At 42.8% G+C, this 24,418-nt stretch overlaps 2 protein-coding genes across 2 annotated transcripts in view; one reads left to right on the forward strand and one right to left on the reverse strand.

Moving 5' to 3' along the window:
• Nucleotides 1-418: 418 nt before the first annotated feature.
• Nucleotides 419-23,107, reverse strand: LOC130694527 (cell adhesion molecule Dscam2-like). The gene is made up of 24 exons (XM_057517600.2): nt 22,966-23,107; nt 16,536-16,643; nt 16,253-16,450; nt 14,616-14,697; nt 11,933-12,257; nt 11,434-11,495; nt 11,199-11,279; nt 10,896-11,078; nt 10,195-10,534; nt 7,355-7,574; nt 6,263-6,729; nt 5,832-6,150; nt 5,598-5,754; nt 5,251-5,532; nt 5,044-5,163; nt 4,811-4,975; nt 4,414-4,713; nt 3,956-4,320; nt 3,284-3,893; nt 3,050-3,189; nt 2,834-2,987; nt 1,844-2,770; nt 1,408-1,776; nt 419-1,343 (listed from the first exon to the last, which is right to left on the reverse strand). Exons 4-24 carry the CDS (start codon nt 14,644-14,646, stop codon nt 826-828), a joined length of 6,135 nt encoding a protein of 2,044 aa, XP_057373583.1. The 5' UTR covers nt 14,647-14,697; nt 16,253-16,450; nt 16,536-16,643; nt 22,966-23,107; the 3' UTR covers nt 419-825.
• Nucleotides 3,032-24,418, forward strand: part of LOC130694550 (thioredoxin-2-like) — an 87,149-nt gene continuing 65,762 nt past the window's right edge. The window contains exon 1 of the mRNA XM_059494871.1: nt 3,032-3,041. The gene's annotated coding sequence lies outside the window, so the exon portion shown is untranslated. The remainder of the gene's footprint in view (nt 3,042-24,418) is intronic.

A 24,418-nucleotide genomic window follows, 5' to 3' on the forward strand; every position in this document is an offset into this window, starting at 1 on the left:
TTCCACGCTTTTCGCTTTTTCAATTCCCCGTGACGGAATTCGGGATAGAAATTTTTTTTAGAAACGGTGGAAAAATCATGTTCGATCGGGGCTACTGTTTTATGGCTCACGGCCTGGTGTTTGAATTCTGTGCAACGCGCAATGCCAGATGGATTTGTCTTGTAAAATTTATAGACGTTGTTTAGTGTCACGTAACATCGTAAGGGAATTCCTTTTTTTGTTGTTGTTGTTGTTGTGTGCGTACCTAACTGCCTATCCAGTGTTTTTCTGTAGGCAAAAGTGAGATCAAGAACTGAAAACAAAACAAAACACCGTGGGTGGAAGACATCCAAAAAAGCAATCCAATAAATTGCCATAAAATGAGAAAATATCGACAAAAAAAACAAACAAAAAAAAACCGAAACAATAACACAGGAGATCATAGAACCGTATGCGTGTGTATGTCTGTCGCTATATAAATCCCAATCCGGAATTGAAAAAAGGGGGGGAAGGGGGAATTGGTTTAGGGAAATAAAACAAGAAATACGAGAATCAAAAGACTGAAATCCCTTCCCACCACCACCTTTTCCACCGGATTGAAGAAAAAAAAAATCCTCCTCAAAAACAAAAAGCGGAAAACAGGAGCTGTAACAACAACAAGGAAGTATAGAATTGCTGTGAATGGAAGGGGAAGAGAAAAATCAGTATATTCAATAATTCACAACGATGCGCCCCGCTGGAAGCTTCTGTCTCTGTCTATCCATAAAAGATTGTTCCAATTCGGATGCTGCATCTCTCAACGTGTGTGTGGGTGAAAAATGATTTTTTTTTCCACGTAAATGCTTATCACGGATTGTAACTCCACGATCCATCTGGTCGTCTTGCAACGTGCGTCGAATGATTCGAACTCATCCGCTGTTGTTTCCGCACTGCCCTGCCGACACTGTTCCTGCCAGACAAGACGGGCGGATGATGGATATGTTGAATTGATGAATTCTTCTTGTTGGGAATCGTCGATGTATAGGTGGATTCACCGTAGAGCGAGTCGGCAGTGGATAAGGTGGAAGGTTCGCAAGACGGCCGATAGGGTGGCACAGGTGATCGATTGAGGTGACGGTAGACGTGGGCTGGATGAGGCGGAGGTTGTTGCATCAACGACATGCAAGGCAATGTCGGATGATGGCCATACAAAACTCCATTGACATCCGCTTCAATGCTATTGGGCGAATGACTGTCATCCGCAAGTCCATTCGACGCAGCGGACGGTGCGGACATGAGCGAACGGCACGTGTCCATCCCATTGATAGGCTTCAACGTGAACGTGGCGTACGGTGTGATATCACCGTCATCATCATCTTCATCATCTAATTTGAAAACAAAAATTATCTTTAATGAGAGCGGAAATGAAATTGGAAATGAAGCAAATACCGAAATCAATTTGTTTGCGAAGAGAATAACTGCTACCGTTCATGCCGTTCGACCTAGGCAACGAACGGCCGTGTTGATGGAACAGCTGGTTCGGATTGTCATCCATCGCTTGATTGTCCAGCTGCTCAGCGACAGTTCTCAGCGAGTATTCGCTCTTGGCGGATAGACCGGCAGCTGCAACCGCAGACGCCGCGTTGGCTTGGTACTCTTTCCTCTTGTGGATGACGTAAGTGATGGCGGCCAACGAGAAGAGTAACATAATCCCTGATATCGACATGGATGCGATGACAATCAGAGATTCGTAACTGATCGATTGTCCGACGGGTGACGTCATTGGCACAACTTCGAAAGCTGATCCATTGTGTTCCACTACGATTTTAAAAAAGACGCTCGGTATCATTGAATGATTTGAAAATTAAATTAAATGATTTAAAACCTTTTCTTCCAGAGGTACGACGGACGTTGTACGAGACGGAGTGGATTCCGGAATCGCTCGTGGCAGTTAATCTCACGTGATATGTTTCGTCGTCGATAAAGTCGCTCACTTTGAGCATGGGCTGCTCGTCCGGATTGAGATTGGAAGCCAAAGTGTTCCAGTTTGCGGACGAATGATCCACTTGACCCGATTGAACGGGTCCTCTCTTTTCAATTTGAAACGAACTGATTCGACATCCACCTGTCGGCCAGTGATCCAAATGAATAAAGAGCGTCGCTGGACTTGCGGCAGAGAAACCAAACAAACTGGACGATTCCGGCCAACTGGCTGGTCCCGATCCGCGAGTCATGGCTCTCAACAAAGGACTTTTCTGCCCTAGGCCGATTTGATTCCTAGCCTGCACTTGCAGTTCGTATTGAGTGCCGCACAGCAGGCCGTCTAGAATTGTACCGTCTTCACTTCCATCCACCGACTTCTCCTGGACAGCCGATCCGGCACGAGCCGGCCGATAGGACACAACGTACTCCAACACAGCTAAGAGAGTGCTCAACTTGCTGCCGCTGCTGGACGGTTTGTTCCACCACAGACGGATAGACGAGGTGGACGTCGGTGTGACAGACAATTGCGGAATCTCCGGAGGGCGGAGCAAGTGGATCGTGAAGACGACGGCATCGCGTCCGTGTTGATTGCGGGCCGTGCAAGCGTAATCGCCTTCCATGTGCCTGTCCACTTCCAACAGCTGGAGCGAGCCGTCTTTATCCCAACGGTAGTTCAAGTGAGGGTTGCTACCGAGAGGTTGGCCAGCGAATGTCCAGCTCTTCTCCACTGGATTCGTTCCAGTTGCTGGGCAAGAAAGGATAACGTTGTCTGATCGCTGCTGTTCATCAATCCAAATCGTCCTGGAAAATTCCAATATCTTTGCGCCACCTGCATTTCAATGGGAGAAAATGTTGTTCCAGCATTTTTAATGGATAATTTTTTGCGTTTTACTTTTGGCCATGGGCGCTACGGTAACAGTTCGAGACGGACGACTCTCTCCAGCTCGTCCTTTGACTGTAATACTGACTTCGTACAACCGATTTTCTACCAGCTGATTGACTTGATGTTCCAGCACGTTGTCCGTCTCGTGTTGCATAAACCGTTTCTGTGTGTTAACCAATCGAAATCGTGAATTTCTTAAAATTTGATGTAAATTGTTTGACCGACCGTTTCCTGCGTGACTGTATCTTTCAACTGAATCACGTAATGCATTATCCGACCAACAGGTGGTGCTGGCCGTCGCCAAGTCACCACGATGGACGAGCTCGACGCGCTAGAAGCTTTAACTTCTTGTACGGCACCAGGAACTTAGAGAGAGAAGAAAAAACAAAAAACAAAACAAAAAAACACGAAAATTATTTAAAATGTTCCAGCAGAAAACAAAGTGAATATTTATCTCACCAGATTCGTCCGTTTGGCAGACGACTGGAACACTCAGAGGACCATTCCCAGCTCGATTGATTGCAGATATCTGAATGCTGTAATTGTGATACGCTTGCAATCCATACAGAACGGAATCGAGGACGTTAGGTCCGACCCTTTTCGATTCCGGACGGACAAAAGACGACAGCTCATCGGCTAGAACGAATCTATGATGATTGCCGACGACACTGTTGCTGGACAAGATTTTGTAAAAGATGCGGAAGCCCTGCAAGTGTCCGTTATGATGAGCCGCGATCGGATGAGTCCACGTCAGCTGGATGGCATCAGCCGACAACGTGACGCAATGCAAGTTGATTGGAGGTGAAGTAGGTGCCGCTTCGGGCGTAGTTAGGGCGACGGGAGGATCGGATTCCGGGCCGGCCCCCATCCGATTCAAAGCTCGAACAGTGACGGCGTAAACCGTGGCTGGAACAAGATTTTCCATCGTCACCTGGATGCGCCGCACAGGTTTAGAATCCGGCGATACATAAGGAACACTGCGCTGGATCATTTGGCCGTTTCCGCTCGTCTCCAGACAAGTGACGGTGAACGTCACCAAACGGCCGTTCCAAGTCTCTTCGTTGGGAGGCTGGAACAAATTCAAATTAAGACGATTAGAAAAGATCAGAAGAAAAAAAAATGAATTCTCACCAGCCACGAGACGAGGGCCGAACGGGAAGATTTCGCTTCTGCCTGGACGTGTCGTACCGGTCCGGCAGGAACTTCTTCGTGAGTTTGAAACTGGAGGGGAGCAGACGGTGGGCCTATTCCAGCAGAATTGATTGCACTGACTTGCACCTCATAGACGGTAAATGGATGAAGGTGAGGCAGTGTGACGAGGCTTCGTCCTCTTGCTTCGATAGTTTGATTGAATGTCCAGCCCGTAGTTCCCGGTCTAGTCAGCTGGACGCGATATTCCAGCAACGGATCGAGTTCATCGTCGTCCATCCATTGCAATTCAGCGGATCGACTCTGGATGGAGGTCAACTGAAGTTGTCCAGGAGCTTTTGGAAGTTCTTTTTTTTTTGTTTTTTTTGTTTTTTTTTTGTTTTAAAATCAAACAATAAAATATACAATTTTCATTTGTTCCAGGATGTTGAGTTAAATACCTTGGACAATGAGGCGAATATCAGACGCATCGCTTCCGTAAAGATTAGCCGCCTGACAAACGTAGATACCACCGTCGTCTGCTTCGATCCGGCTGATATTCAAATCGAGGAATTCACGTCCGTCTAACGTCGAACTGGACAATTGGAAACGTTCCAGCTGTTGTTGGGGTTCAATCAGCTGATCGAATCGCTTCCAGTAGATGGTCATCGGCGGATCGCCCGAGCCTTCGCAACGGAGCAAAGCTTCAGATCCGGTAGGGAAAATGGCGCCACTGGTGTGAATCCTGACCTTCGCAGCCGCTGGATGAGGATGGAACAAAAATGATTGAACTACACTACGGAATTTAAAAAAAAAAAAAAAAAAAAAAAAAAAAAAGATTCAGAATCTAACGCGTACCGTTGACGCTGATTCGAATAGTTTTAGACAACGCACTTCCGATGTTGTTGCCAGCTCTGCACTGGAACACCCCTTCGTCGCTTTTGCTCATCCTGGAGAAACGGAGTGATCCGTCTGGCAACAGGCTGACCTTGCTGGACGAATGGACAGCGATGTTGCTTTCACCTTGGATAAGATTTTTGAAATGCTAATGAAATTGAAAAACGTGCGAAAGGTAATGTTCCAGAACTGACCTTCCACACGGAACCAGCGGACGCTGGGCGGAGGCATTCCATGCACCTGGCACGGAATGCTGGCCGGGTAATTTTCCAGCAAAGCCGCGTTTTGTGGTTCCACAATCCATTTAGGTGGTACTGGAACAAAATAAAGTCAGTTAGCGAAATTTCTGATTTAAAAAAAAAAAAAATAAATAAATAAATAAAATAAATAAAAAGACGGACCTTGGACGAGTAGAGTGGCGCTGTGAGTGGCCGTTGCGGCTAAATTGCGGGCCGTGCAGGTGTAGACGCCGCTGTGTTCGCCCCGAAGTTTCTTGAAGATGAGCAAACTGTGGAACTCGCCCGTCTGCATTTCAACATTCAAATTGGCAGCGATGGGCCGGCCGTCTCTTGTCCAGCTGACTTTGATAGGGAGATCGCCAGACGAGATGGAACACGTCACCTGTGTACGACCGCCATCTTGCACTTGCGCTGGAAAACCAAACGGTTCGATAACGGGAGGTCCTAGAGAATTACAAGCCGCAATTAATTATTCAAACGGCCCGGAACTAATAATAATTTCCTCTTACGAATAATTTCAACGTAAAGTGCTTTTTTAGCTATGGAAGATCCAGATCCTTTGACTGCGCACGTGTATTCGCCGCCATCGACTGCTGGTTCCATGACAGCAATCTTCAACGTTCCATTGGCAAACATCTTGTACTTGCTGTCCGTCTCCTTGATTAACTGGCGAGTTCAGTTTAGAATTGTTAAGCCTTATTGCTTAGTTAGAACTTCAATAATAAACGATCAACTCGACTTACTTGACCTCCTCTTAGCCACGTGACGGACTGCACTGGATAACCGGCAAAAGGACAGTCGAGATTATAATCCTGTCCGGCCACGGCTGTCTTGTTTCCTGCCCACCTGATGACAGGGATGCCGTAAACGTTCAACCGGGCGCAATGTTGTTCCTGCCCGTTCAATTGAAAGGCATCCAAATAATCCAGCTGTCCAGCTCCCATGGCCGGATGAATAACGGAACAACAATACAATCCGCCATCTTCCACCTCGGAGGAACTGATATTCAAATAACTGCGGATGATGCCGCTATTATCCAGCAAATGCGACGACGTCGACACACTGGGGAATCAACGTCAACACCCAAAATAAAATCAATCACAATATATTTGAAAGAAAACAAAATAAAAAAAAAAAAAAAAAAAAAAAAAAAAAAATGACAAAAGATCCTGACCGGCCGGATGTGTATGGAATAGTCAAAGAATCGACAGTCCAGGCGATAGATGGCGGACTAGGGCTGCCGTGGCTCGAGACGGAACAATGGAGAAAGGCTGGCCGGCCGGGATAGACCATTTGTTCGTTAAAGACATCCGCCAGTCTGGACGGGGCCGAATCGCGGACAATTAGCTCGGCGCTGGCCTGCACGTGCTGGTAGCTTCCGGCCAACGCGTGAGACACGACCGACTGCTGCTGGAACTGGCCGTTGGTATCGACGCGGACAAAGCACTGATACATTCCGGAATCCGTGACGGCTGCGCGATTAATGCGCAAGACATTCAATTGAGGCATGTAAAAGCGTCCAGCCTCGACGGCGATGTCGATCCCGTTCCGCGTCCACCGGATGGACGGTGTCATCAATTGCGGAGATAACAAGCCGGACACGTTGCACGTCAGCTCGGCCGGCTGATTCACACCCACCACCTTCACAAGCGAGAGAGAGAGAGAGAGAGAGGGGAGAAATAAAATGAATATCATCAAACAAATTTACATTTGATTCAACAATGTTGGACGAGGACCGTCTCAGTCCAGCAGAGGGGCGTGGTCCACTTCAGAATAATAAAAAGGCAATAGAGATACTCGGCCCGGCAATAGCGGAAGCCGAAGTCTGTTGTTGTCCTTCAATTAATTGGGAGAAGCAACTTCTACCCAGAGAGAGGGGGGGGGGGGTGAAATGAGAAAGAAAGATGCGCAGTAGTTTGTTATTTTTCTTGAAAAAACACCGTGAGGACGTTGCTGGATCGATTCCAGCTGTTGGTGTGTCTCGCAATTAAACGAGCAAGAGCTTTTCATTCTCAAGGAGGAGGAGGAGAAGAAAGAAGAAAAAATAAAAAAAATAAGCAAAAGGGAAGTGAGAAATTGGAGAGTGGGTGAGCGGACGCCGACGGATCATTGGGCGAAAGGTGGGGATGGAGACGTGACCAATCGCAAGTGTCCGCACATCCGCAACGATCAAAGCAAAATGAGTTGGGACGCGTAAACGTTAAGACATGTCTGAATAATGACGAGACTTTAAGCGAGAAACGGACACGCGTTTCACTCAACTTACTTGACGTTGAGGTTCGAGACGAGCGCGCAACGGAGCGTGGACGTCCAGCCGGAATTCCACCTCCATTTGGCCCTGGCTATTGGTGGCCTGGCATCGGTAACGTCCGGCATCGTCGCCGTTCGGCTGTCCGATGCGGAACCAGTCGCCTCCCGTCGATATCCGCCTTCCGTCCGTCACCAAAGCCACGGCCGCTCCATTGGCCGCGTTCACTTTAAACCACCTAAACACACAAAAGTGAAACCATTTTTTTTTTTTTTTTCAATTGAAATTCCGTGTTACACACACACACACACACACACACACACACACACACACAAGGAAAGATCCTTCCGGCCAACACACACAAAAAAAAAAGCCGGGAGTAAATTTGCTCCTATTGAGTGCGGGCATAAGAAAAGAATTCATTTTTTTTTTCTTTTCTACTACTGGCAACGTCCGAATTGAAGTGGATGCTGGACCGCATGCAACTCGCAGCCGGAATTGAACAGAGAGAGAGAAAGAGCTGGCCTTATTATTATTATGATATATACAGAATAAGAAAATGAGGGGTACAAGTTTTCTATCGATCTGCTTCTCTTTCTCTGAGCTGAGTTGAACAACATTTTTTTTTCATCAAAGGCTGCGTGGCATTAAACTGTCGCTCGTGAATAATTCCCCGGCCGAAATGATACGGAGTTGACAGAAAGAACGTTGTCGCGATGAAGACCAATTGAGGGGTGGGGGGAGGGAACACAATTGGTAGACTTTGAGCGGAGGCAAAATGGAAAATAGAAAGGAAATAAAGCTGTTTTGCGTGGGGCAATGGAAAAGCCCATTGATGAGATACAACTTAAAGAGGACTGATGGCGGATTCCAATCACGACATTTTTCCTGGCCTTCCCCCCTTCCCCGGGACGGCCCGTAATCCCCGTCTCTCGACAACATTCGTCCTTTATTCAATTTCTCCATTTTTCTTTTTCTTCGTCCAGTTTATCTGTGTCCAAGAGGCCAGCAAAAAAAAAAAAAAAAAAAAAAAAAAAGGAAATAGAATCCCTCCGCCGATATCCTTTTTGTGCAAACGACCATACGGAATGGGGTCGCACAACATCACAAGATTTTCTAATCTCCATCTGCCGTCGCGTCTTTTGTGTGTGTGTTTATACACACACACACACACACACACGCAATAATATCTGGCGTAACAATTTCAGATGAAAGGGGAGCCAAGAATAAGTAACAAAACAAAACAAAAAAAAAATAGGCTGGCGTTCATCACCATGACAACGAGCGATGATCGTTTTTTTTTTTCCCCGCAACGGTATCCGCTTTTGTGCCCGTTTTCAATCGATGCGCGTCATTTGCACACGAACGTTATCAAAAGCCGCCACCACCACAACTGCGTTTGACATGGCGTATCGAACTAAAGTCTCTCTTATTTTATTTTCTTTTTTTTTCTTTCTCTGTGTGTGTGTGTTTGTGAAATGGATATGTCGGTAGACGGATGCGAGTAAGAATCTCCCCCCCCCTCCCCATGTTCTCAAAAAGACAGGAAGATGACGTTGCCATAGCGACGTGTGACGCGCGCCTTCGCACTCTTTTGTTTTGTTTTGTTTTTCACGCCCCGTTCGCCCCGACTGGTAGGAGAAATGAGAAAAAAGAAAATGATTTCGCACGTTTGAGTCAATTGCGGTTATCGACTAACAAAAAGAAAACTCTTCCGTGTTTGCCAGCTGCCCGAAAAGAAGAACAAAAGGGAAAAAAAAAAAAAAAAACAAAACAAGACCGGAAGAAGGGGCACATCCTAATTTGGGGAGGATCTCTTTGAATTCCCTTTTGCAACAAAAAAAAAAAAGCTGTTGCTCCTTTACTTGTTTATAGCGCGGAACGTGTTACGTACAACAATAATAAGATTCGTTTTTTTTTTATCCCTTCAAACTTATCCTTCAAAAAAAAAAAAAAAAAAAAGAAAAGTTAAGTTTCAGATAGAGTTCTCTCTAACCCCCTCCTTTTGCTAAAAGGAGAAGGACGCACGTCTCGTTTTTGTTAACACCCAAGTTGTTCTTGCATACAGAAGAATAACGTTTTTATTGTTACGGAAGAAAAAGAGAGAAATCCGGAAGTCGACGGAACGAGAAATTCGAATGGATATTGATGTTCTCTAAATAAATAAATAAAAGAAATACAAGAAAATAAAAAATTGTTGGCCCGTTGGTGTCTCTGCCATCATTATGTATGAGTCCCTTCACCCCCCCCCCCCCCGCTTTCTCCCTTTAGAATCGTTTCCGGTCCGTCACCTCCGGCCGGACTCTTGCAATGGATATACTGGAAAGGGCGGACATGTTTTCCATTCTATTTATATATATATGTAAGCGAATAAAGAAAAAAAAAAAAAAAAAAAATGACTTGTGTACGATCAAAATCAATTGAATGGAGCGCGTCAACGACTCGTAACACGAATGACCCCCCCCCCCTCTTCTTTAGATTTTTTTTTTTTCCCCCTGCTCTTCCCTTTCTTGCTCAGTCATGTTTGGATATGTAACTAAAACAGATCGATACATACAAGTCTATCCTTTTCGCTGATTCCATTTGGGCCCCACTGTTAGCCACGCTCTCTTCTCGAGCTCGACTAATCAAAAAGGGCACACGCTAGCACCTCTCCTCTTATCTCTTTGATCGCACAAAATATATAAAAAAAAAAAAGGAGACGCCAACAAAGAATTCTATTCTTCATCCCAATGCTGTGCGCCCTTTTTTTTTTTTTAAATATTTTTAAACCCTTTTCTGTAAGGACTAATAGATGGGATGATTTAAAATACATAGGAAGGAAGAAAAAGAAATAGGGCGTGACTCGATTGAACTACCTGATTTTAGCGGGCGGATAAGCAGAGACGGTGCACGTCATGTAGATGTCATCGTGCGCGAGCCGGACGTGCTTGATGGTGAGCGACGTCGACGGATGTTGGAGGCCGGGCACAAAGGGGACGATTTGAGGAGCCATCGGCAATTGTTGATGAGCCGACGTCGACGACGACGACGACGGGTGTTGAGTAAAGACGATTTTAGCTGGCGGACTGGAATAAGTCTGCCTGTGCTGGCCATTGAGACGATGACGGGCAAAGCAGCGGTAAGACAGCTGCGTGTCTTCCAGCGACACGTCAGCCACGTGCAGATGGCCGCCAATCAGCGCGTACTTGGCACCGGCTGCACTCTCGTCCACGCACGCCACAATCAAAGTCCAAACCGTCGCCATTATTTTCACGCAGCAACGAGAAACCAAAGAAAGAAACAAAATTTTAAATCTCAAGTTGTCATGGCAACGGCATCACATATTCAAAAATGCATGCAACCCTGCCCCACCCCCCTTTTTTCTTCTTTCTCTCCAAGTGGGAATTTTTTTTTTTTTTTTTTACTTCAATTAAATTTTCTAGGTAAAAATAGCCGAAAAAAATAAAAAAAAAATAAAAATAAAATAAAAGTTTGATTCCTGGATGAGATCAAGGAGATTCGTTACTGGAACGAAGAGAAGCAAAGGTTCGTTCGCCCCTTTTTCGCTTTCACTCACGTTGGGGTACGGCGTGGGAATCGACCAGGTGCTGGTTGTTGGGGCTGGAGCTCACCGACCAATGCGTCACTTGGACAGCCCAGGCCTGTTCCACTGGCACCATCACTAGGCACGGCAAGACGGCCGTGTTGCCCGGCAGCGTGTAAGCATCGCTAGCGTACACCTGCAACGTCCCAATTACCACTAGTCCGTGCGTGAAAAAAAAAAAAGAAAAAAAAAGAAATAGAATTGGAGATCAGACTCATGATTTACAATGTAAATGCAAATTGAAATGTTGATGTCGGGTTTCAAATGTAATTATACCTGAGCGGATTATGACGGGCGGACTGAGAAGAGCTCCGGTGGCCGTGCTGGCAAGGCACCTGTACTCGGCTGAATGAACATCTGCGGGGGCATAAAAAATGCATACATAAATAACCGAAAAACCAAATCTACATAAAACTAAGAAGAGTTAACTAAAAAGATACTGGCGAAATGTCAACTGTTTTACACATGCCACAGAAAAAATAAGAAAAACGGAGGGCCGTTCTGTATTTACCTGATCGGTATGCATCGTCGCGGTAAGCCGGAAATTGTAAAGTCCCATTACTCAGAACGTGCCTGAAAACAGAACCCCCCCCCCCACAAAAAAAAAAGATCGTGAACAAAAGACAATCGTCTATAAAAAAAGATGGGCACATTTTTTTTTTTTTTGTCCTTATCTCCTACGCACACATACGCGGGAGGGGACATTTTAAAAGTAAAACGTGCAAGAAGAAAATAAGAAAAAAAAAAAAAACACAAAATCGATCAAAGTGTGTGTCTACAACATCATCGAACGATGATCGAATTTCCCTTTTTCTTATTCACGTCTCCTCTCTCTCTCTCTCTCTCTCTCCGGGCCCGTCTTTTGTGATGATCAAACAAGGGAAAAAGACACCAGACACTCTGTTGGTATATCCAGCAGAACGAGACGGGTATAATAAAATCCAAATGAAATAAAAAAAAAAAAAAAAGAGAAGAGAGAAGAGACGGGCAAGAGGAGTATATTGTATTACCTGATGCCGGGAATGGAGACGACGGGCTGTCGATTGGCGTCGAGCCAAGTTAACGATAGGCCGTCTGTCGCGGAGGAGCTGTCACCATTATCAGCAACTAGTCCGCCTCCATTGGCCAGCTCCTGATGGATAGGCCGATTATTGGCCGCCGCCGCTGTCGGCTGCTGCTGTAGCGGCGGTGCGCGTCGTCTGCTCGTCACGTCCTCCGCCGTCCAGTCGCAATCGACGCTCACCGACGACGAGTTGCCGAACTCGACGATGCGAATTCCAGCAATGCCGATGTTACCCGACCTTTGCCATCCGCACGAGCCGCTAAACAGCAGCGCTACGTCACATACATCACGCCCGGCGTGAGTGTACGCAGGGGAGGGGTTTACAAAAATCAATAAAGTCAACAATCAACTCGAATTCCAACAACAACAACAACAACAACAAATAATAATAATAATAAAAAAAAAAGGGACGCTCGGTTCACCGCCTACGTTTCGTGATTGCATCTCGACGTAATTGCATTAAAAGCTGGAGACGACGTGAAACTTTCAATGCGTTACGCGTACGTCAATAATAAAAAAATAAAAACCAACTGTGTTTGTCAATAGAAAATATCGATCGTCTTGATTAGAGACTGACAATAATTCAATACGAGCAAGAAAAATGTGTACGTCGGGCGGATGTTGGTCGCAGCCACTGCGGCGCTATAACGTTCATTTGTTAAGTGCTGCGCGTAAAGTCGCATAGACGGCGAAAACAGCCGCAGGGCGGCCTGCAGCTCATTAACACAAACTGACGTCTCTGCTGCAAACTTTTCAAAGTGAAACTGCTGCATTTTTTTTTTTTTCTATTTCCGCCCAGCATCCGGTTTTGCCTTGGAAAACAAAACTAAAAAACAAAAAAAAAAAAAAAAAAAAAAACTAGTCCATTAAAGACGAGGTAAACATTAAAAAAAAAAAAATAAATAAATAAATAAATAAATAATAATAATAAAGATCGACGTCGTGGCCAATGATATGCTGCGCAGGATCGCGTCCCAAAACTATTTCCAGGATAGGGAAAATGTCATTTCAAACAAATTTCTATGAGGGGGGGGATGAAAAGAAGAAGAAAAGCGGTTTGGATGCCGGCGATTGACTGGGAAAAAAAAAAAAAAAAAAAAAATGGTGGAAGAGAGAGACGAATCGATCCAGCCGAAATGATTGGATCCTGTCAATATTGCCTTTTTTCGCCTGCCAGCCTCTTTTCAAGCCGATAAAAAAAAAAAAGAGAGAGAAAAGTCCGCGCACAAAATAGGGCCATCCCGCTTTCCTCCTCCTCCTCCCCCCACCCCTTTCCTTCTTTTATAAAGAAAATCTTTGAGATTTCCGATGGCCACGACGCTACTTTCTATAGTGATCTGACCACTGAACTGTGCATTGACGAGGACCCCTTCTCGTTGGAATCGTTTTGCGACTTGGATCCAAAAGAAGAAAAAAAAAAAAAAAAAGAGAGAATCGGAACGTTGGCTGAAATCATTTGACACTTGGACGTCACCTTGCGAAGAATGTCAAGTCGCATTTTTCGGCGTATTGTTAAGATGATTCAATTCCCCAACTCAAATTCAATTGACGACTGCAAAAAAAAAAAAAAAAAAAGAAAAAGAAAAGTCTGTCGTGCTCGACTCGCAAACTTGATACGACCCCCAATGTAGACACTTGATCCCGCGTTCAAACGGATATCATCGAGAGAGACGTGCTGCTCGCAACCGTCCAATCAGACACGTCGCGATCGGTTAAGCCGATAGAATTGACACGCATAACCGTGTCAGCCCCTTCAAACTGCCCTTTTTTCTTCTTCTTCTTCTTCTTCCATAGTCCGTTACGTGCAGCTTTCACTTCGGCCATTTTAATGAATCACGAAAAGACGAGTGCCAAAAAGAAAACAAAAACAAAACCTTAATCAAACATTGAACCACGGCTGCTTTTAAGTTCCACACACAGCGTAGGTGTGGCGCCCACCAGCTTTCAAATAATGATTCGAACCTTTGATTTCTTTTTTTAACTTCTCGCATCAAAGAATCAAGGTCTATTTTTTTCGTGTGTTTTGACTCTCTTTTTTTTTTTTTCAAAGTTCAAAATCGATTCGGGGCAAGGGTTTTTTGCGCGGGAGGTGAAATGCCAACAGCTGTCGCGCAGTAAACAAACGAAAAAAACAAACAAAAAAGACGCAGCTTCCCACAACAACGGGCGGACGGGAGAAGATAGAAGACAAAAAAAAAATTGCGTTGTGCGACGATCTGATTGAATAATAATGCGGGCGGTGGCGAACGCTTCACCGGATATGCAATCTGCGACGCCCCATCTGTACCAGGGACTGAAGAAAAGATCAAAAGGGGCCTCAAAGCAATATGTTAGCAACTATTGAACGGAATAATAATAGAAAATAAACAAAAAAATAAACCGGAGATGACAACCGCCATCCCTGCCCTTCTTTTTTTTTTGTGTTTCACTTGGGTGATGAGCGTCCCCCTTTTTTTTTTTTTTTTTTTTATTAGAATTTTTTTTTTTTTTTTCTTTGGCAATCTTTAGTTCTTATCTCATTAGTATGTCAGCAAGAAGGGAAAAAAAGAAAAGAAAGGAGGTCCTTGGACATAGTTCTTTTGTTGAAGAGTATTCTTTTTTTTTTTTTTATTATTTAGTAATCAACTTACCAGCAATGGCCAAGATGACGGCGGATAACATGCCGGAGGGCTCGCTTTTTTAGAATGCGAATTCAATGGTGTAACGTCCTTTCTGAGAAAGAAAAAAAAAAAACAAAAAACAAGATAATTAAGTGTAACAGACGTGATAATTGCATCAGCAAATCAATAGAAACAGTACGCGCATGGAAACAATTTCGTCTTATTTTTTTATGTGTGTGTGTGTGTGTGTGTGTGTGTGTGTGGCGGTGGAAAGCCCCGAGAAAAGGGATCTGCGTTGATTGGATAGTTGATTGATTGATTAAACGGATGGGCAAGGAAGGGTGAGAAGACGGACGAGAAAGTTATGCTGCCCCGCCTGGATTATTGTGAACACACAGTTTGGCTATCCCTTTGCAAAACAACCCCGCGTTCCAAAGAAAAAAAAAAAAAAAAAAAGAACAAGGAAAAAAAAAAAAAGAAAAAAAAGCGGAAGTAATATCCTGACGCTCCAACGCCTCCTGACGACCGGAACACACTCTCTCACGTCTACGACAGGCCAGTGAACGAAAAAAAAAAAAAAAGCAAAAAACAAAAAACAAATTGATACAAGAATGGCAGAAAAGAGAAAAAAAAAAAAAAAAAAAAAAAAAAAAAAAAAAGGACGGGCCATTTCGTCATAAAGTCGGAATTGAGTTTTATGCATTGGCGGAAGGGCAAGCAAAAGGCTTAATCCCAAAGTCTATAAAAGAGCCTTCTGGTCTATTTCCTTCTTTCATAATCGTACCGAAATGAACGTCCGACTTGTGTGTGTGTGTGTGTGTTTGCCTACGGTACACACACTCGTCTCGATAATCGAAATAAAACTCGCGTAAGAATTTTGTTTTAGTTACGTTTTCTAATAGTCGAAAGAAAAAAAAAAAAAGAAAAGAAAAGGATCTTAAAGCTTGTAAGCTGTCAATCAATCAATCAATCAACGAGTACGTGGTGGGCAAGCAGCCAAAGAGTCCATTCCCATTCTTTTGGAGGCCTGCGCCTACCAACAGACGTATATACAAGTTCCCATTTGATCCAATCAGCGACTGCGTCCAGCACAGTCCCCGCTTTTTATTACATACTTTGCTCCTTTAATATTGTACACTTATTTAGATCGAAATGCCATTGGGCTCCATTTCTATTTACAGCCATTCATTTTTTTTTTTTTCCCCTATTTTTTGTTTTTATCCTAAAAGAAATAAATTTTGATTTCTGTGACACGTGTGATTGTTAAGAATAATAAAAGTTTTAAATGGACGTCCTTCTTCAAAAGAAAAGTTCTAGGCTTAAAAAAAGAAAATAATAATAAAAAAAAAGAAAATAATAAAACATGCAACGCTGCCAAGCTGAAAATAAAATAAATAAATAATTTGGGGTTATTTAATAAATGATAACCCACCCACCCACCAAAGATGGAAAGAAAAAAGGGGACACACGCAGCCAGCGGGGCTAACATAATCAATTCTATCAGCTGCTACTTTTGGTTTTTGACTATTTATGAATCTTAATTGAAACTTCGTCCGACCGGGAAACTTGGTAAATATCCTTTCGTGAGAGCAGATGCAACCACACACACACACACACACACATAACCAATCAGCTGTTTCAATTTCAAGTAATGCAAGGTCTTTTACCTGAATAGATTGATGTTCATTCGCCAAGAAAGAAATCGAAAATCACACACACACACACAGTGACACACTGTCGTTGATGTGCACGTCCTCCTCCGACGCAATCCCGCCGACTACTGAACGATCCATGTGCGCACCGTATCCTTTTTTTTTATTATTATTATTCTTTCCCGTTCCCGATAGAGACATGCGGATGAAGGACTGAAAAGAATCCAGCAGCATTATTATTTTTAGTTATTCAATCTTTTTTTGATTTAGTCACCGTTGTTAGTTCAAATGATATTACCCGCATTCCTCGTAGATTGAGGGATCGCATAGACGCGAAACATCCGCGACCAACTTGAAATCATTGTCCATTTTTTTTTCTTGCTTACTCCCACCATGGAACGCCATCCTAGAAAAGAAAAAAAAAAAAAAAAGGAGGGAACCACCAGGATCTAATTAAACGTATTGATCCAGGTAATAGGCATGAAAAAAAAAAAAAAAAAAAAACAAACAAGAGTGTACTGTGTGCTAGAGGCACTTGAAATATAGCGCCGCAAAGACTTTTAGGCATCTTAGAAAAAAACAAAAACACGTAAAGAAAGACGATCGATACACTGGACTTGCAGCATTCTTACAGTCTATTTGTGCGTACGGAAAATAATGCAAGGCCGTGTTATAACTTGCGTAATGTCACGCCCGTGTCACCAACGGTAAGAGAAATATAAAGGGGGGGGGCAAGGAATCCCTCCTTTATATACCGATCAATTTTCATGAAAAAAAAAATAATATGAATAATGCAAAGGCCAGGGTTATTTCAAAAAGAAAGAAAATGGATCAGAACGTTTTGATGGACAGGAATCGAATATCGAGGCAGTCAAGCCATTTCAAAAAAAAAAAAAAAAAAAAAAAAAAAATTACGAATCCCGAATGATATCGGGAGTTGAAAAGGAACATCTTTTTTTTTTTTTTTTGAATCAAGGCCCCACACACTTCGGCACAGCCTACGCAGATTAATGGAGCCTAAGGTGCTCTATAACAATCCTAAATCCATATGTTATGTTGCGTGCGTAAAAAAAAAAAAAAAGAAAAAAGAGAGGCGGGGGGTTCAGATACATAAAGAAGAGATGATTATCCAATAACTCTTCAGCGCACAAATACAACGGGGGCCCCGCGCGGAACGTCTCCCCGGAATGAAAACGATTTCATTTTCACTGGAGTTGCGCCATCCACTGCCGCATTCAATTCAAAAAGGTAAAAATTTAGGCGAGTGAAACATTTTTTTTTTTTTTTTTTTTTTTCGCTTTCACGCAGAGTTTGAAAGAGGTTGAAAGATGTTTGGGTGTTAGTCCGACTATTTGCCAGGAACGAGTTCAACATCTTTTCTTTTGGAAAATGTTCAGTTGAGAAGATGCAAATGAGCAAGACGAGAGAAAATAAAAAGATCTTTTTTTTTCTTCTTCTTCTTCTTAAATTAAAGGGGCGGAATAGGATAACTAGGTAAAATGTGAACGAGCTGAAATTGAATGACACAGTTGCAGCAAAAATTGGTTTTGTGTTAGCTGAATATTCGATGCGCAGCGCACGTAAAGAAAAGCGAATGTCTATATTTAAAATAAAATCAAAAAAAAAAAGGGGGGGGGGAACGAAATGATTATCTACTACGGAAATAAAAGGCTTGGAGCTGGGCTGTTATACTGTGTAGATAATGATGTGTGTAAGAGTAGCGGGTTACCGAACAAGTCCCTCAACATCGCACCCCCCCCCCCCACCCTTTTTGCGTGTATAACGATCGGCTATAAGGCCTGAAGCAAAATGTATTCAAATTGAATGCGAATTCAGTTTGTTTTAAAAAAAAACCCCACTTTCGATGCGATGTGAAGGGCACCGCAGACTTTCTTCAACATGTTTAACAATAACGAAATTGATTTCTTTGCTTTTGTCGGTTGGTTGTCGTAATCGCGGTTAGATTAGCATATTTTTGCTTTTCATATTGAAATCCAATCTGACGGACTCGACTGTCCCCTCCCCCCCCTCCGCTTTTTTTTTTGGGGGGGGGGGGGTACTCATTCGCTACATCACAAGGCCCATGACAATTGGCGAAAGGAAGAAAAGATTTGCTTCTTTTGTCCGTGTGCGCAGTAAGGCTTATGGCGTCTGATGTACGAGAGCGAGTCGAAATGAGAAACAGATCTACAATACAGACAAGAAAGAAAACAAGGCATTGAGGATTTCGCTGACTTGGCCAACCCATTTCCCCCAAAAAGAAAAGCAAAAACAAACAAAAGAAACAAGATAGGAGAAGCAAAAAAAAAAAAAAAAAACTAAATAAATAACAAAAAATTGTCATTATTTTTGCAAATCTGATATGGTTGATGTACTACATTTCTTTCGATTAGTTCTAATAAGAGCCGCATCATATCTCAAAAGCCGCAGTCTGGAAAACATGAGCGCTGGTACGGACGTGATTCGATCCATCATTCAAAAATGCGCGCCAAATTCGAACGCAATCATCTCCGTTATACCCCACAAAGTTTTCAGCTAAATGATTCTTACACAATGTACCAACGGGGATAATGCATTGCTCTCCTTATCGAATTAAAAAAAAAAAAAAAAAAAAAAGATCTTATCCAATATATAGCGCAGACAAAAGACACACCCCCTATCCCTCCTGCGACCGGAAGAGGGCGATAAAAAGAAAAACAACAAAAAAAGATGTACACACACACACACGCACAAAACCGTAGGCGAGTAAACAAAAGTTTTTACGACACGAGAAGAAAGAGGGGGGGAACGGTCAGCACCGGGACACGAAGGAGGATCAATCACGTGACCGCAGTATCTCCTGGCACGAATCAGACAGAGAGAGAGAGAGATAAGGGGGACGAGAAGGAGGTCATGCGGAAAGGACGACACTATTTCTTTGACAATATTTTTCTTTTCTTTTTACCGTAAAAAAAAAAAAAGAGCCGCACAGCTGGACAAGAAGAAAAAAAAATATATATAATAAATCTTGAAAAGAGAAAAAAAAAAATATATAACTTTGAGGTCTATTTTATAGATATAAAGATTGGATTTATCGTCGAGTAATTGCTGGAGCAGCTCGCACATCAACTCTGCATCTCTCTTTCTTTTCTTTTTGGCTTTCGTCTAGATTGGACAACAAAAACAGAAACTGGATAAGCGACTTCTTTTCATGTCCAGCGTCATGTCCAATCGTCTTCACGTAATAAGAAGGGACAGCCCGAAAATCAAAACAAAGTTAGTTGAACTACGCGATTACATGGCGACACAAATCGTTTCTGCATTTATCGCATTCGCTTTGCGGATAAGCGCGACAACAACAACAACAACAACAACAACGACACGAAAAAATCAATGGCAGAAAAATGCTGCGACGCGCGGAATTTCGAGTGAATATTTCGTTAGTTATATGGAGCTCGCGTACAACAGACGTCATTGATCGTTCTAAAGATGCGTCGGCAAGGAATTTGCATTGCTGAACATTAGCATACGGCAAGACGGCGAGTGCGCCAATACGCGTCACGCTAGATGACGGCATTCACTCATGTGCAATGTTGATATCCAGCCATGCGATTAACGTTTTCGCTGTGTTTGTAGTACGTCTCTCCCAACTATAGATTTTGCATACCTAACGAGACGTTGGGCTCTGTAATCTAACGCTTGGTTGCTAAACTGACCAGCAGATGTCTCCGTTTGTCAGGGCGCCAAATTCAAAAGTGAAATGGGGCAAAGGAAGTGAGGGTGTCGGCCGCACGTCAAAATGCCTTGAAAATCAACAAATCAAATCATGTTTTTATTAAACCCCCGACATTCAAGAAATAATTAACAAATCAATTTGCGCAAGGCGTGCATTAGCAATTGAAGTAACGGCACTTGACAAATCCGCAGACAGCGCCATCGAGTCGAGTTCGAAAATCAATGTCTTTGGTGTTCTTCATGTAACAGACGCCTTTGTTCCACGTAAAATGGATGCAATCCGCATTGGCCACGCACACGCTTCCGCATTGCCCTAAGGTGGACGCCTCATTGTCCATATCGTTTCCGTGAAAATCGCAGTTGAGCCAATATTTCACTTGGCCGTCGGCGCTAGTGTACATTACGTCATCGTCACGCAGCTGATTGAACGGGACACAAGCCACTCCCGCCATCAAAACGAAAAAGACACACCAGCAACGACCTATTTGCGTCTTCATCGCATTCAAATGTTAAATCTAACGCGAAAAGTAATGAATAAAATTTGTCTTTTTCTGCTGAAATATTTAAACGACAAATATTAAAAATTACTTGGATAAAATCGATGCGATAAGGAGGAGAAGCAAACGAAGGCAAAGATAAGCGAAGGTAGTTCAGCAAAGACTGTGCCCTTTTAAAGATAGCGTCGTGTTATTTAGAAAAGGAGGACATGCTTAACTTCTACAATTTTCAACGCAGAAATTTCGATCAGTCGGTCAGAATTGTACGACAAGTTTCTTTTTCACCCACATACTATATTAAGTAGCAATCTGACATGTTTTTTTTTTTTTAAATACCATAATGGATCAACTTAGAGAAAGAAACGGGTTGAATAGCCCATCGCATGTTAAATTCAATTCTTCAATTCCTCAAACAAGTTTGTGAGTTTAGTAGCGATAAGCTGTCAAACATGTTGTACTGTTATCATTTCTTTTTAAAAAATTCAAATAACAAAAAAATAAAACTTGTTTTCAGTGACCAATGCGAAAGGATCTTTCTGTGAATTTAAACGTGTCGTACAACTTTTCCTGAACGAAACGACAAGGTTGTTGTTTTTTGTTTTTTTAATTTTTACTGGGATCAAATTAAGAATGTACACTCGAACGAAACGGAATTAGAATCGTGAAATACTATAGGTGACTGCTGATCACGCAGTAACTGCCCAAAAAAAACAAGAGTTTTTCAAGGGCGCAAATTTAATGATCTAAATCATTACGGAAACATCACGCGATTTTTGTCCTCACTTTCAGGAAGTGCCAAATGTCAGTTCTAGTTTCAGTTAGTCGGGGAGTGGGGAAAAAAAAGAAGTTGTTCAATCATCACGCAAGGGCATTTCGAAATCAATGTTCATTGCCAAACGTTTAACGACGTTTGACGAGTGCGCACAATTTCCTGAATCGGCCCAATATAAAAGCAAAGCCACTTCACGACTGTTGTTTAGACCCATTCCCGACGACGTCAACGTAACAATTCGATTCGAGTTTTAAATTAAAGAAAGAAAAAGAAAAGGACGGCCACATTTGAAATGGTTGAATGGACAACGTTAATAACCATCGTTGATTCGGCAGAAAATTGTTACGTTGTTCCCCCTCCTGCGAAAGACGGACAATCAAAGCAACTGGAAAGAGTGGAAACTCAATCAACTGGAGAACAATCAGCCGTGGAAAAGTTAAGTGACGACGTCGAGTCCGACGCAGAATTCGAAGCCAGTGCGGACGGGTACGAGGCCGGAACGGAGTCCGAAACGGATTCGGACGCGGAATCGAGTGGTAGTCAACCCAAACGAAGGCGAATGCAACGTTCGGCCGGATTACTAGAGCGGATATGGTACTCGATGACGGGCTACGTCATGGCAAAAAGCATGCCATCGGAATTGGATGCCAAATCGCAAAACGAGCTTGGGAGAAACGAAAACTAACCTTCAATGTTGAAAAAAAAAAAAAAAAAAACGTGTAGGATGTATCCCTGTGCAGAACAATTATTTATGCAGGCATTGAATGCTTTTTTTTTTTTGTGGACGCAGTGAAAATGGATTGAAATTGATAAATGTAGTTCAAAGTTGCTAGTTTTTTTTTTTTGTTCCAACTGATCTGACTAACCTTCAATTTGTGATAAAAACAAATGAAACTTTAATGGATATTACACAATCATTAAAAAACATGAACCAGTTCAATCCAAATTTTAATGTTCTCCTATTTGGGGCAAATGACTTTCTAACTATAGTAAAAAGAAAAGTGGAAATTCAACCAGTTCAGATTTAGCCCATGGAAGATAATCGTGTTGAACAACACCTTGTAAATATAACTCTGCCATGTCATGTAAGCTTTTACCGAGACAACAAGATAAAAATCGATTGTGCCAGCATTTTCTCTTCCCTAAACACACATCAACAATCCACCGAAAACAAAAGAAAAAAGAAGAAAAACTTTTTCTTGCTAGTCACATGATCTTTTCACAGACTCACGTGAACTAGACGCCCTCATTGTTAGCCCTATTTTTTTTTACACTGCAAATGTTTTCCTCGAACCAAAAGTTTCGTACAAGATTAGTCCATACGCAGAAAAACGTTGCCTGGATTTTTCTTTCAGACCCTTCCCCTTTCCATCAGACTCATCCTACCGATTCGAATTTCACAGCATGAAATTGAACCACAAAAGAAACTCTAGACTACGCAATTCTTTTTTCAAAAAGTACACGACTTTAAGTACAAAGTTCTCGTAAACGTTCAACATCGATACGTGGAGACGCGACAAACTGTTTAGCAAGGCGTACAACTTGGCAAAACCTCGTGGAATCGTCCATTAGACGGTAACTCGTGTTAGAAACTGAAGTTTGTGATCGAACTGTGTTCGTATGAGACAAGAACGCAATAAATCTACAAGTTTTCACTGTGGGGATCTTCACTAACTTTCTCTATGACACTATCAGTACACAAAAATAATGGGTCTTAATGTTCGTGGTGTGTTAACTTTGCCTACCTTTTAGGGCTGTGTCCTTCACGAACAGTTAGTTGACTTCAAAATGGATGAAGGCGGCTGTCCCAGAAAGATGTTGATACAAACGTAGATCTCCATGCTCCATATTCAAGAAAAAAAAGGAGCAGCAATGTTAAAAGGTATGAGACAGATTTCTTCAAAATGTGTTTCGTGGGAACCGCCATATTGGTTGCCTCAGCTCAAACTTGTACGACACATTCTTTAGCCGTTCGAACTTGCTTGCCACGTTGTCGGCTTCTAGATCACCCGATTCCCGCCCACAATCCTGATGCAGCGCTGACATCTAGTGGAGAAAAGTACAAACTTAGCCAGGATTATTTTTTTCTTTCTTCTTTTGACCATTCGTGATATTCAGCACGTGGTTGGCAGTTGGCCAAGAGAACTTTCAAGCGAAAAAATTGCATTACGTAGCAAAAACAGCCTTATGGTATCGAATGGTTTCTTAGAATTTTTGCCAGAGAAGTCTTTGGTGCTTGGCTATATGCCAAGTTATTGAATTTTATGTTCAACCGCAAGCAGCTTAAGTATTAACAACGGCATAGTAAGTACTGTACGTTACTTACGTAGTTTAAAGAATATGGCGGCAGTTGTGCACTTCTTTTTGTCCAACAATGAATTTTTAACCTTTCCATTTCAAGCTCTACTCTGCGAGGATTTAAAGCATGGCAAGCTAAAGGTACTAGCGTGAACGCTTGAAGGACAACTTTCAAGCATAGGTAATAAGGCATTGCACAGTCATTTTAGTTTATTGACCATAGTTGCTCTTCGTACCAAGTGAGAGAGTTACAGGGCCTTCTTCGTTTATATCCCCAGTGTCTAATGTATTGTTGGACTTGCTTGATTCATGGGAGTAATCCAATTACATTGATGGGCAAATTTTAATGCCACATTTGCATCTGGAGAAGTTTCATATTAGAAACAAGAAAGGGGTTACCAACTTTTGTCTCAAACGAAAGTAGTTGTTTGCACAGAGGCTGGAGCAGCAACTGACAAATGAAAATCTCCTTCACTTGGTGTGAACCTACAACTTAGGCGGTTACAAATTGACCAACTGGCACGACCCCTATCGCCTCGGCTGAATCTGCTGGATACCCGAGGCTCGGTTTTGGGCGTTACGACACTTTGGTTGGTGTGTTTCTCTTTGAGAGACAAGGTAACTTATGTTTTACAGACCTAGGGATACTTTTTTCCCCCTAAACTTTGTTCATCTAAAGCATGACTTCAAACTCAGATTGTGGTAACACTCCTAGCAATGCCTTTAGCACAAGATCCAATTTACTCTTGAAACTTTTCAACTGCTATTTGTAGGATGGTTAATCATGTTAGCCACTTTTGAATTAGGTCATTATCAATGGTAATTTACGTCTGGTTGCAATATGATCAGCGTTTCAACCTCAAGAGGTATAACGTTCCAAAGACATGAGGACATCCATGC

Source organism: Daphnia carinata, chromosome 4 (genome assembly GCF_022539665.2).
Source record: "Daphnia carinata strain CSIRO-1 chromosome 4, CSIRO_AGI_Dcar_HiC_V3, whole genome shotgun sequence".
NCBI lineage: Eukaryota > Metazoa > Arthropoda > Branchiopoda > Diplostraca > Daphniidae > Daphnia > Daphnia carinata.

Coding starts and splice junctions, on each gene's coding strand:
- LOC130694527 (XM_057517600.2), bottom strand. CDS start 14,646: ATGTTATCCGCCGTCATCTTGGCCATTGCTG. Junction 11,280..11,433: donor CGACGATGCATACCGATCAG/GTAAATACAGAA, acceptor ATGCCCCCGCAG/ATGTTCATTCAGCCGAGTAC. Junction 3,894..3,955: donor CGGCCCTCGTCTCGTGGCTG/GTGAGAATTCAT, acceptor AATTTGTTCCAG/CCTCCCAACGAAGAGACTTG.